Source organism: Chenopodium album, chromosome 9 (assembly GCF_948465745.1).
Source record: "Chenopodium album chromosome 9, dcCheAlbu1.1, whole genome shotgun sequence".
Classification (NCBI taxonomy): domain Eukaryota; kingdom Viridiplantae; phylum Streptophyta; class Magnoliopsida; order Caryophyllales; family Amaranthaceae; genus Chenopodium; species Chenopodium album.
The window spans coordinates 25,398,363-25,412,096 of record NC_137842.1 but is presented as its reverse complement, the minus strand read 5'-3'; the positions used below and the strand labels follow the sequence as shown (position 1 = coordinate 25,412,096).

Here is a 13,734-nt window from a genome sequence, read left to right as displayed (position 1 = left end):
AGCTACTATAGCAGCAGCCCGCAGCAGTTGTTGCGCCTCCCACGCCTGCCACCATCTCTACCGCTGCAACTCTCACCACCAAAAGAGCAGCGGCGCATCTCCACTAGCCCAAACCGCAGCAACCAACTTCACCACCGCACCAATTTACACCCACAATCAGCCGCACTCGCAACAATCAACAGCAGCAAAACTTTGCGCCACATCAAACCACCAATTTGCACAAGCAACGGCCAAAAATCAGAGCAAATGGCAAATTAATCAAGTTCGAGCAAACCGTTGAGAGTTCGGTCGAAGCAAAAGTCAGACACTTTCAAGTTCTGTAAATTAAAGAGTTGTGGTCGAACACACCTACGGTTCGACCGAACCAACCCCGTAGTTTGGCTACACAAACCCATGGTTCGACCGAACCACTCCACGAGCCTCACACATGATATTTAATGAGGATCGAACGATTGAAGCTTGGTGATGGCCGTTGATCTTTGATTTGCGATGATGATGTGCGGTGATGATGGATTTTGATGAATGGTGAAGATGATAATTGAAGCAGCCAATTTCGAAGAAGAGAGTCTGGTTGTGTTTTGTGGGAATCGATTTTGGTTTAGTTTCTTTTTAATTTTATTTCTTTCTTTTCTTTTACCTTTTTTCTTATTTCTTTCTTTTACTTTTATATTAGTTTTCTTATTTTACTTTTCCTTTTTAATTTATTTTATTTTCTTTTCTTTTATTTTTCTATTTTTCCTAGCTTAGTATAAATACCCATTTTGGGGGTAATTAGAAGGGAGGAAAAAATTATTCAATAACCATCTATTCCATTCTCTAATTAGTTTTAGGAGAGCTTCTCTCTCTAGGTTTAGGTTAGAATTAGGATAGTTTAGAGAGAGAAAGTGAGGGTTTCACCATTGTTGAGCTTGGATATTGAAGAAGAAGATTGACTATCTTGTTTGTAGATTTTCACATTCAATCAATGAGAATCTCTAACTCTCTTTGCTCTATTTTTATTTGCTTTATTTTGATTATTATTTTAGTTGTTGGTATTGCTTGTTAATCATGTTTATCCTTGATTGTTTGTTAATTAATCTTGATATTAGCATGATTAGTGAGTAATTTCCCCATTCAGGGGATGGTTGTGGTGTAGTTGGATCTTGAGCATGTTCTAGGGTTTAGAATTGATTTTTTGTGATTAAAGTCTTTATATGCTTGATATTCTTTAATCTTCTTGCAAGTGCACATTGTTGGTTGATTAAAGGTGAATCTTTGCTAACAAGAAACGGAAGTTGACTTAGTTACCTCCTAGTATATGGTTCTAATGTGGAAACATAGAGGCTATGTTAGGAAAAGCCAATTGACCCCGGAAGGCGGCTAGATTGGATCCTTTATTTCGATATTCGTGCATGTTTAGTTCATAATTAATTCAATTTCTATGCCTTTATTTATGTTCAAGTGAATGCTATACCTAAACCATTTCCCTTAGTGTTTTATTTCTTTTTTTAGCATATTTAGACTTTAGTTTATTTATCTCCTATTCCAGACTAGCTTAATTGCCGATAACATTTGGTGGTGTTTATCCGTTCTTTGTGGTTCGACCCCTATGCTTGCCTTATACTCGTATTAGGTTTGTTTAGGTTGTATAAATTGTATTTGATCTAGGGATAGACAATTGACGACGCGTTTATTCCCTTGTCACTTTCTAACTCATCTCTTCTTATCTTTTCCTCCTCAATACGCTCATTCTTTTTCATCATCTCTAATTGGCTTCTCATAGAATTAAGAATCGACTCCTTACTAGGAACAAGCTCATTACTAAGATCAATGCACCTAATTTGAGATTCAAATATATCAACAAGATATTGAGAAGGTGTCAAAGGTTGAGGCTCAAAAAGAGAAGAAGAAGTACAACCAAGATTGGAAGAATCAACATTAAAATCTTGAGCATACTCATCATATTGGGGAGTGGGGGGCACAATCAAACACATGAGATTCGTTACTAAGGGAACGAAGCACATCACAAGGAGACATGGTAAATAATGGAGAAAATTGAAACACACCTTTAACATCAACTGGAGCATGCACCACATCATCATGAACAAAAGGGGAAATAGAATTGGAAGCATTTATTCTAGGTTCACCAATGGGATCATGGACAAATCATAGAAAATCATGCTAAAATTAGAAGAATCAAGACAATGCACATCAACATTAGAATCATGACTACTCCTATTATAAGCATCCTTACCAAACCAAACATAGAAATCTCAAGCATCATCAATTGACAATGCTCTACATTCACCATTATGCATACTTTCAACTTCGTTCCTAATTTGCACATTCAAACTAAAATAACAAATCTCATAAGCTTCCCAAAGATTAAAAAATTTATAATCTAGAAATTCCTCAAGTCTATGAAAATATTCAAAAAAAGGCTCATTGTCATATCGAGGAAATGATAGTCATGCCATTTTTTATTTCAAAAAAGTAACAAAAATCAAATAAAAGAAAGGAAAAAATTGCTCCCATTAATCTGAACTTTGCCTCGTCCGCCCAAATTAATCCCAACTTTCGTTTATTATCTATCACTCCCAATTTAGAGGGTATTAATTTCTATTGCACCCAAATGACTTGAAACCAGTTGAAGAGGTAAATTTTGTTGACTTGTGATTAGTTGCACACGTGTCACATAATGATTGATTAAAATAAAAATAAATTAAAGATTAAAAAAAACCAAAACCTTCCCCATGACAGCAACAACCCGCCCCACCCACCCACCCACAGCCACAAACACCTTCCCCTAGAGCACCGATCACCGCCTAGACCCCCTTTCTTGCCGTGGTGTCGGCGCCACGACCACCACCCACCCTCCCATGCTCCTTCACTCTCCACGACCACAACCACAGCCCCATGTCTCTCCTCTCGCGCACCAAAACCGAGGAAAGGAAATCGGGGAACGGAAAGAGGGCAGAATTCGACGAGGAAAGGGGTGGAATTCGACGGGAAAAGGATAGGTAGGCGGAATTCGGCAGGGAAGGGGAGAAAACGGCGGTTAAGAGGGTGAAAATAGCTGGGGAACTTGGGAAGTGAGATGCGTGGTCGTGGTACGGTTGTGTTGTGGTGCATGGCTGGTGCGCAGTGGTTGTCGTGGTGCTACGGGGGTAAATGGGGAGAGAACGACCAGTTGTTTTTGGTGGTTTAAGGGGATTTGTGGGCCTGTTTCTGGCGAGTTTGGAGGCTGGGGTTAGGGTTCCGGTGAGTTAGGAGGTGGGGAGAGGGTGGCTGGTATTTTGGTTTTAGTTTTTTTTTTTTGTTATTTTTTTGTAATTTTGTTTCTTTTTTTGTTTGGACCTATCACGTGTGGACACGTGTCTAGGTAACCTACAATATCAGGTTAGATTACTTGTTGGGTGCAATAGAATTTAATACCCCCTGAAGTTGGGAGTGATAGATAATAAACGAAAGTTGGGATTAATTTAGGCGAACGAGGCAAATTTTAGATTATTGGTAGCAATTTTTCTTACAAGAAAAGTATATACAAAGACCTAGACTCAAGCAAAAAAAAATAAATCTCAAACATAGACACCGTTCTGATCCCTCGGGAACGGCGCCATTTTGACGAGGGGTGAACTAGGTCGTTGAAACTAATCCTCCTTCGGTCAAACCAAATTTATAACACTTAGGAAACCTAAATACAAGTATAGAGGCAACTAGGCAAGTAAAGGGTTGAATCCAAAGGAATGGTAATGTTCAAGCGCTCTTAATTATGCACCTAAGCTAGGTCGAAGTCTAATGATAAATGGTAAACACTAACCAACTAACAAAACGAAGACAAATAAAGCACTAGGAAGGGGGATCAAGAAGTAATCATGACAATTGTAGCAATGGTTGCAAAAACTAATGTTAAGAGAAATTAAAAGAGCTCGACAAGCTATCTCTTAGAGGTCTAACTATCGCCAACTACGAGAGACAGTAACTAGGAACTTCACAAATCAAACTCAATCGATAATTGTAAGATAAAAATCAATGGTCCATATCAATGTAGACTTACAATGCAATCTAGCGTAATTATCAAGGCCTATTTAATTACACACATGTGCAATTTCCATTAATCACTTTAATCTCAACAATCAATCAACACAATTCCCAAATTAAGCACAATCAATTATTCATACAAGTTTCACCCAATCCCTAGCTAAACAACTACTCTAACATCATCATCTAATCAACAAACAACTAAGGCAATCAAGAATAAATGAATATATGAAGAACAACTACACTAATCAAGGATCAAACATCAAAATCAATCCAAACAAACTTGAATATTAAACCAAACAATAAAATGAGATAGAGTTAGAGATGCTCATTGATAATAGAGAAGATCTTGAACAAAATTTTTACCATTGAATCTTCAATCTCTCAATCACCATTGAAATTCCTCGCTTTCTCTCTCTAAAATCTACTCCTAAACTAACCCTTAATCTAGAGAGAGAAGCCCTCAACTAAGGTAAAATTATGATCTAATTTCAATCTTTAATTACCTACAAAAATAGGGTTACAAATAGGTATTTATAAGAGGCGCAAAACAAAGACGAGCAAAACAGGGACCCATAGGGGTGCGCATGTGCCACTGTGCTGTGTGCTTGCACCACTATGCTGCTCACCCGCGTTCCTCTCGGTTTCTTCGGTTCTTCTCGAGGGTTCGTGGGTTTGCTAATGGATTCGAATGAGCACACCGAATAATGATGATGGACACCAAGAGTGGCAGTCCCTAAAAGCACTTGACAGTGGGTTCAACACCCATCTTCATGAGAGCACGACTTGAGTGCACAAGAGCTAGAACTTGGAGAACCCACTTCCTTGCATCTTGAGCTTTCCTATTGCCGAGCTTGCTCCAAAAGCATCTTCCACCTTAGTAATCCATCCATATCAAGACCCGAACCTTGTAAAATACCTATAACCACAAAAAGAGAGCAAATAAAGGAGAAAAGACTAGAAAAACAATCAAAATGCAGTAAACCATAAAATTAAAGAGAAAAGGTAAAATAAAGAGGAAAATCATAAAACTAAGCATTTATTAAGAGGGAAAGCTAAGAAAAGAAGGTAAAAACAACCTTAATGCTCATCAAATGGGTTACTGTTTCCCCAGCTGAGCTTGTTCGAGAGATAGAAGCCTTTGATGCTTTGTAGGGAGAAAGAACGGGTGATACAAAGTTTCCCAAGATTTGGCTACCTAACTCTCTTCACATTATAGGCAATGAAAAGCTCTCTACCATGCGTTTATGCTCTACACATGAGTATGCTAAGTTTTGTTTTTCTTTTTTGCGCATTTTATGAGTACTCTTCTTCTTTTCTTATTTCTACCATATTACGTTACGCTTTTTGTTTCTTGGCCACTTGATTTTCAGGTTATGATAAGCTGGAAAGGCACATTCTTGGGTTGGCTGCCAACTGGAAGGATCCCCTTAGTGCCACTCCTTATAATCCCCGAGAGCTTTTTGAGACCTTACAGGTTTATGTTGGCTCTCTGAAGAAGGAGGTGCGCTTGGCTCCAGTTGAACTGCGGTTTGTCTTTGGTATTGTGGTAGTTGCTGACCATGCAAGGTCTAGCCGTGCTGAGGCTGAGCCTTCCTCTTCCACTATAGGGAGTCGGCGTGAGATTCGTGCAGCACCCATGGAAGTTGCTTCAAGGTTTGAGGCGTTAGTTGCGTAGGGTGCTTCTCCTGAGAAGCAGCCTGCTGCGACTTTCGGCCAAGTGGCACCTCAGACTTCTATGGAAAAGGAGCCACTTAATCAAGCTTTAAATAGTTCAAAAAATAATGGTGACAATTTTGCGAATTATGTTCTTAAGTTTCCCTTTAAGGAGGTTGAGAATACTACCGCTGCGGGTATGAAGCAAATAACTTTTTATGAGCATGTTTCGCTCTTTTGTATTGATGTCGATGCTATTGTTGTTACTAAGGACACTACTTTTCCTTCTACTGATGCCTTTGATTTTAAGCTCCCCGATGAAACTATTATGGAGCTTCTCAGAATTCCACCTCGCCCTTCAGGGCTACGAGGTCACTTGTGGATTGCTAACAGGGGCGGGCATTCTCAACTAGGGATTACCCACAAGCAAGATCAACTAGGCATAGATTTAGAGGATGATCCTATGACCTCTCCCATTGTTGACACCGATTGGCCCACTACTAACAAGGCTTTGACTTTTTCTGCCCTTGATCCTTTTGCCTCTTATTTTGCCAACACTGGGCTTCCGGGTGAGAATGCTGGTAGGGAGGTTGGCACTCAAAACTCCAGCGAGCTTAACCGTTGCGTTCACCAGTTCTTAGGTGATGCTTTTGAGAATATGTCTTCCGCGACCTTAGATCACTCTCTGCTTGAAGCACCTTTCAACCTACTGGACCCATAGAGTTCTCTAAAGTGCCATTGATGTTATGCTCTGACCCCTATTGTTCCCTGCTGGAGCTGAGAATGCTCCATTCCGTCCATTAATGAATGTTAGGGTTGATGAGTCCTTGTTTGTTGACAAACCTCAAGATGGCGGCACTTTGGGATACCGTCTTACTTAGGGGGTTTGTCTCCCCGCTGATTCTACCAGTAGCTCATTCAGTCTCCCTGTGGCCACTGCGTGCCATGATCTGCAGAAGGTCAGCCTTTGCTCTTTACCTTTCTTTTTATTTATTTTTTTTAGTTTTACTTTCCTTCTCTAGCTTATTCTTTTATTTGTTGCTTGGATTATTTTTCTCGCTTTTTGGCTTTTACCTTAGTTTATTTCTGTCTTCTTTCTTGTTTGCAGCTCGTTAAGTCTGTTTGTGACTTGTCCAATGCCTTTCTTACGGTGAAGAAGGAGTATTAGAATCATGGTTTGGCCCTTATTCAAAAGGATAAGGAGATTCAGCAGGCTCGCTCAAAGAGGGATACAATGGCTGGTGAAGTGACTCCGCTAAGAGAAAAGGCTAGGAATCTAGTATTTTCTCCTTTGTTTCTTCTCTTTTTATGGTTGTAGGTATTGTATGAGGTTCGGGTCTTGATATTGTTAGTTTTCTAAGTTGAAAGATGCTTTTGGAGCAAGCTCATATTATTGGGAAAGAACATGGTGCAATAAAGTGGATGCTCCAAGTTCTAGCTCTTGCGCTCTCAAGCCGCGCTCTCATGAAATCGCGATGTTGAACCCACCCTCAACTCTGTTTGAATCTGCCATGCTTAGTGACTATCATTAACATATTGCGTGCACTCACGAAGACCAATTTGCGAGCGCACAAGGCTAGGAAGAAGTCGAAGAAACCCAAAAGCGCGTGGCCACACGCTTGGGCGTGCAGATCCGTGCGAGGGCTCGCCACTTCGGGTTTTCGTTTTTGTTCAATTTCGTTCTTATGCCTCTTATAAAGGGTTTTTCAACCCTACTTTTGTAAGAAGTTTTTGACATAATTTTGATAATAATTTTAGCTTAGTTGAGAGTTTCCCCCTCTAGTTTTAGGGTTAATTTAGGAGTAGATTTACAGAGAGAAAGTTGGAGATTTCTTTGGGGATTTGAGATATAGAAGATTCAAGGTGACAATTGTATTAAAGATCTCCATAATCAATCAATGAGGATTTCTAACTCTATCTCATTTTATTGCTTTGTTTAATTTCATGTTTATTTGATTTGATTTTGATGTTTGATTCTTGATTAGTGTAATTGTTCTTTACATTTTGTTGATTCTTAATTTCTTAGTTGCTTGTTCATTAGATGAAGATTCTTAAGTAGTTGTTTGACGAGGGATTGGGTGAAACTTCTATGATTGATTGATTTTGGTTAATTTAGGAACTAGCTGATTGATTGTTGAGATTAAAGTGATTAGTGTAAATTTGCATGAGTGTAATTTTATTAGGCCTTGAGAATTAGTCTAGATTGCATTGTGATTTATAATGACACGACCCATTGTTTTAGGAATTGCAATTGTCCATTGGTTTGGATTGTTATTCTCCCAGTTTGTTATTCGGCGAGACTACTAGCTTAATGATTAGGAAATAGCTCAGTGATTCCAATTGATAGATCTTATTATTAGTCTTCACAACCACTGATTGGCATGTTCTTCCTAAGTTATTGCAATTGTCATGATTAATTGTTGATCCCTACTCCCTAGTGTTTTAATTGTTTCATTCTTTGTTTTTTTAGTTCATTATTCTTAGTTATTGTATTCTTCACCCTTAATTTCAACCTAGCCTATGCGCACAATTGAAAGCATTTGAAAAAAACGGTTTCTAGGGTTTCGATACTTGACTTACCTCTATACTTATATTTAGGTTTGTTAAGTGATTATAAATTGTGTTTGGCTTAGGGAGGATTAGTTAAGGACCTAGTTTCCACTTTTTTAGGAATTTACCCGTGTAACAATGTATTAGAGCCTTTATGTGGCTGGCTTGTCATGATAAAGTGCTAGGAAATTTGAACCTTTTCAAGCGAAAGATGACGGATAGCCCCAAGTGCTAAATTTGTGGGGCTTTTGAAGAAAGCACATTGCACATAATTCGTGACTTCCTAGCTGCAAAAATGGTGTGGAGAAAAACGATGGATGACTCGATAATGCATCGGTTCTTTCGAGGAAATGTCAAAGAGTTGATTACTGAAAGTGCAAGAGATGACGACATTGCAGGTAAAGAATCTTGACCTATTTATTTTGGAGTCACGATATGGTGGATTTGGCGTTACAGAAATTGTTTTGTGTACAATCGAATGAATAAAATCCCTTTAGATTTTGGAGGTTTTCTTCAAGTCATGTATGATGAAGCGAGGAGAACAATTTGGGATGCTTCAGTTGATGAATTAGCACAAAACAAAGATAAGATACCTGCCAACATTAATTGGCATGCTCCTTCTTTTGGGTAGTATGTTCTAAATTGCGATGGTGCGGCTAAGGGCAGCCTTGGGCTAGCTGGGGGTTGTGGAATTATTAAAGACTATGCTGGTAGCTTTGTGATGGCTTTTGTAGCAAGCTATGGGTATTGCTCTGCTTATAGAGAGGAGGTTTTTCCCTTGGTAAGAGGTTTAGAGCTGGCCCTAACCCTCCAAATTGAGTAGCTAGAAATTCAATTGGATGATTTGGTAGTGGTCCAAGAAATGCAGAAGAAAGACGCTAGAAGAGGTGAATGTGTTCATGATATACAACAATGCTTAAATCTTATTTGCGTTGATCGTTGGCAAATTACTGTAGCTCACATTTTCAGAGAAGAGAATAGAGCGGCGGATTGGTTAGCAAATCGTGGAGTCATTAAGGATTCTCAATTGGAAGTCTATGATAATAATATAATGTTCAGGTAGAACTTAGTCGTATTTTAGAGGAGGATAATAGAGGTGTGGCTATGTCTCGGCTTATCCCTCTGTAAGTAATATTTATTTTGTGTGCTTGCTATTTATTTTCATGCTTTTCTTTTTTATCTTGGAACTTTGTATCCTCATAATAATAATAATAATAATAATAATAATAATAATAATAATAATAATAATAAAACACTAGGAAATAGGGATCAACATGTATCATGATAATTGCACACATTTGGGGAAAGTCAAGCTAATCAATAGTTGAAAGGACTAGTAGTAAGAGCTATCAATAAGAATCGAAGAGTTATCGCCTAATCATCAAGCTACGTCTCCATTATGAAAGACAAACTAGAAGAATCACAATTCTAACTATCCAACAATTGCAAATTATAAATCAAATGGACATGTCAAAATGATTTACAATGCAATCAAGCTTAGTCATCAAGGCTTAATCAAACTTAGCACATACAAACTAACATTTATAATTTACAATGCAATCTAGTTTTTGCATAGTACGATTTTTTATTTTCTTGCATTGTCTTTACGTGTTAATGAACACATTTTAATGCGTCTTTTACTATTTTGAAGTAGTAGTATAATTATAAATTTATTTTATATATGTATATATATATATATATATATATATATATATATATATATATATATATAATGTGTATATATATATATGTCTGTATATATATACAGACATATATATATATACACATTATATACATATGTATATATATATGTATGTATATATATATGTATATACATATATGTATATGTATATATATATATACATATATACATACATATATGTATATACATATATATATATATATAAATGGGATCTAATTGTGGCGATGAAATAGATGAATTGGTTTTGGATGTCAGAAAACAAAGAAGTTGTATATATATATATATATATATATATATATATATATATATATATAAATGGGATCTAATTGTGGCGATGAAATAGATGAATTGGTTTTGGATGTCAGAAAAAAAAGAAGTTGTATATGCTACACCTTTATCAGAATTTTCTTTGTATTTTTATTTCCTTGAACTAAGCAATCATTAAATTTTGAAGAAAAAAACAATGATCTTTCGCAGTTTTATAAGTTTGCATTGGCTTACAATATACAATTTACATTTAACTATGTTAATATTTCAGCTGAATATTTAAAATTTCTTAAAAAAGATATGTTAGCAGTCCTGTTTTTGCAAGGTGGAATGCTTGATTTGGTTATGAGTTAACGGTGGCTGGAAACACTTGAGCTTTTATTGCCTTTATGTTTAAGGTGGTGAAGCTTATGTTTCGTTATTATTTTATTCCCATTACATAGCTTGTGCATTATGGCTGTTAGGATGGTGGTGATATAGATTAAGCACCTTCATCAAAACATGAGCTAGTCTTCCTTGAAATGCAAATGGGACGTGACAGAACAGGTACAAAAACTTGGTCCTGACTAGAATTGCAGGATTCTAAATTTTTATCCCTTTTAAGGTTATTTATCCATTAAAAATACGACTAACATAAATGGATTGGTTAGTAAGCTGATTAAGTAGTAAGTAATAGTATATATTATCATATATGAGGACATTATTGCAAATTTTGTTTGATTGATTGAGCATTTGGTCTGCAGTTAACTGGAAAAGCATGTACTGTTTATCCTGGTAAGATTCTACCTATGAGTTTATGGAGTACAATAGAGACTTCAACCTAATCTATTTGACGGTGATTTCAACCTAATAAAAATGAAATAAGACAATATTTATAAAGTTATGAGGATCCATGAAATTTGTGATTTTGTTCAATGTAATATTTAGACAGGATGTGCACCCAACTCTTGTTGGTTAGGGAATTTCATTAGTTTTTGGTGTTACTAACAACTTTATATCTTCTTAAGAAACCAATATCAACAAGTATTATAGTGAGCCTGTCATACATTAGGCCATGCCTTTTCGATTATACATTTGAAGCAAATCTTTTAGTGAGCTTATTGTTGCTACAGGATACCATGTCGTTGTCGCTTTACCGCGATGCTGCTACTGTTGCTGTCTGTCTCCCCACGCCACGCTAAAACAATAATTCCTTCCCATGACTCCAGAAAAATCAGAGGGTGTGCCATGAATTCATGGCCAACAATGAGTTATCGGTCATAGTCTTAACCTCTACTTTAAGCCTCCTTTGCAAGCTGATTGATCAAGGAGAAACTAAATTGGAAATTGATTGAAGATTGTTTGTGAAGAAATGAAAATCCAAAACTTCATTAGTTCTTGTAAATAAAAAAAAATTAAAAAAAAACACTTCATTAGTTGTAATATTATAACTAATTACTTAGAAACATTGTTGTGCTAGCTAGTTTTGCTCTTGTACAAATATTTGAGTATAAGGGAAGATGCTAATTAATGTATATACAATAAACTGAGATTTTTTTTATAATTTTTTAATTTCGGAATTTTTTGTAGCACAATGATATTTATAAGCTATCTTCAATTACCTTCCCTACTATTATAAAAAATTCTCGAAGCATTTAATAGTATAGAACATTTTTCTCGAAGCATTTTATAGTATAGAAAAATTTTTTAATGACGTGGTCGTTAAAAAGCGTCGCTAACTTTGAAAATATATACTACTAAAGAAGTCGATAAATTATGTATTAGGAGTTAAGGACAGTAAAAAGCGTCGAAAACTTCATAATCATAGACATGAAAAAGCGTCACAAACTTTTAGAAATTGCGCGAAAAATCCAAACATGGATTCTTAGTATAAAAATTTGGACGTAAATAAGCGTCGAAATTCTCGACGCTTTTCAGTGTCCTACAAATTTCTCGACTCACGAAAAGCGTCGAGAAATAAAATTTCGACGCTTTTTTGCGTCGATAATAGGCGTTAAAAGCGTCGAAAATAGACGGAAATTATTGTAGGGGGTGTTATCTTTGGAAGATGGGATAGGGGGGAATGTTCCTTCACTCTCCATGGAAAATTGTGAATTTTGGAATGTAAGGGGACTAAATAAGGCTAGTAAAATCTGTGATGTCTTGTGGTTCTTAAGACAACATAGTATTGGCTTGTTTGGTCTCCTTGAAACTAAGGTGAAAGCTAAGAAGTTTGCAAAGGTTTTCACCAACTTTGGGAGTGAGTGGGCCATTATTACGAATCATAATAAGCACCCTAATGGAAGAATTTGGTTCATTTAGTTTCTTGAGGTCTTTGATGTTGATAATATTGTTGTGGAAACTCAAGTAATTCATGCTCTTGTTAAGCATAAAGCTTCTGGTCATAGATTTTGGGTTTCCATGGTGTATGGTATGAATATGGGAACTTAGAGGAAGGATTAGTGGGATTGTCTGATTGGTCTTAGCAGGAACATACAAGATCCTTGGATTATTGGAGGTGATTTTAACAATGTTCTGAATATGGATGAGAGAGTTGGATCACCTGTTAGTTTTGTTGAAGTGGATCAATTCAGGCAGTGTGTTAGGGATACTGGGTTATGTGACTTCAAGACAGCTGGTTCCTTCTTTACCTGGAGTAATAAGCAAGAGGGGGGAAGTAGGGTCTGTTCTAGGATTAATAGGGTTCTTGTTAATGATGAATTTCTTAACAAGTATCAGCATATTGTGGATACTTTTTTGCCTGAAGGGCTTATGGATCATTGTCCTTGTGTTGTGCAAATGCATGGTGGTAAGGATGGAATTAAAAGCCTTTTAAGTTTTTTAATTCTTGGACTGACGCCCCTAATTTTCTTGAGGTGGAAAAAAGATGTTTGGAATTACTAAGTTCAAGGAACTCCAATGTTTCAGATTGTTAAAAAATTGAGCAATATGAAGAAGAATTTGAAAGAGAAAATGGATAATTTTTCCTGTATTGAAACTAAGGAAGCGTTAGCTGCTGTAACTTTAAAAGACATTCAGCAAAAGTTAGATATGGATCCAATGAATGAGGATCTTATTGCTCTAGAGATTGAAGCTAGAAAGGCTTTCAAGGTTGCTCATGATGCTAGATATAGTTATTTGAAGCAGAAAGCTAAACTTCATTGGCTTAAAGATGGAGATATTAACTCTGCTTACTTTCATGCATGTAAGCATTAAAGGAGAAGGCTATTGAATAGAATTTGTAGCATTATGAAAAGGGATGGTGAGCTTGTTAGAGATCCAGATAGGATAGCAAATGCTTTTGTTCAGTACTATCAAGGTCTATTAGGGACTCAGTCTGCTGCTAGAAGGCATATTAGTCAGTCTGTAATTCAGGAAGGGCCTATTTTGGATGTCTCTCATAAGGAGCATCTTTGCAGATCCTTTACAAGCAAGGATGTGAAACAAGCTTTGTGGCATATTAAAGATGACAAAGCTCTAGGTCCTGATGGTTTCTCTAGCAAATTTTTCAAATCTGCTTGGAGTATGGTGGGTGAGAGTGTCACTGATGCTGTCTTGGA

The 13,734-nt window shown here is 36.7% G+C and overlaps 1 protein-coding gene across 1 annotated transcript; it reads left to right on the top strand.

Moving 5' to 3' along the window:
* Positions 1-12,715: 12,715 nt before the first annotated feature.
* On the top strand, positions 12,716-13,390 carry LOC145557549 (uncharacterized). The gene is made up of 2 exons (XM_081618724.1): positions 12,716-12,964; positions 13,103-13,390. The coding sequence occupies exons 1-2, from the start codon at positions 12,716-12,718 to the stop codon at positions 13,388-13,390; spliced, it is 537 nt and encodes a 178-aa protein (XP_081474850.1).
* Positions 13,391-13,734: the final 344 nt, after the last annotated feature.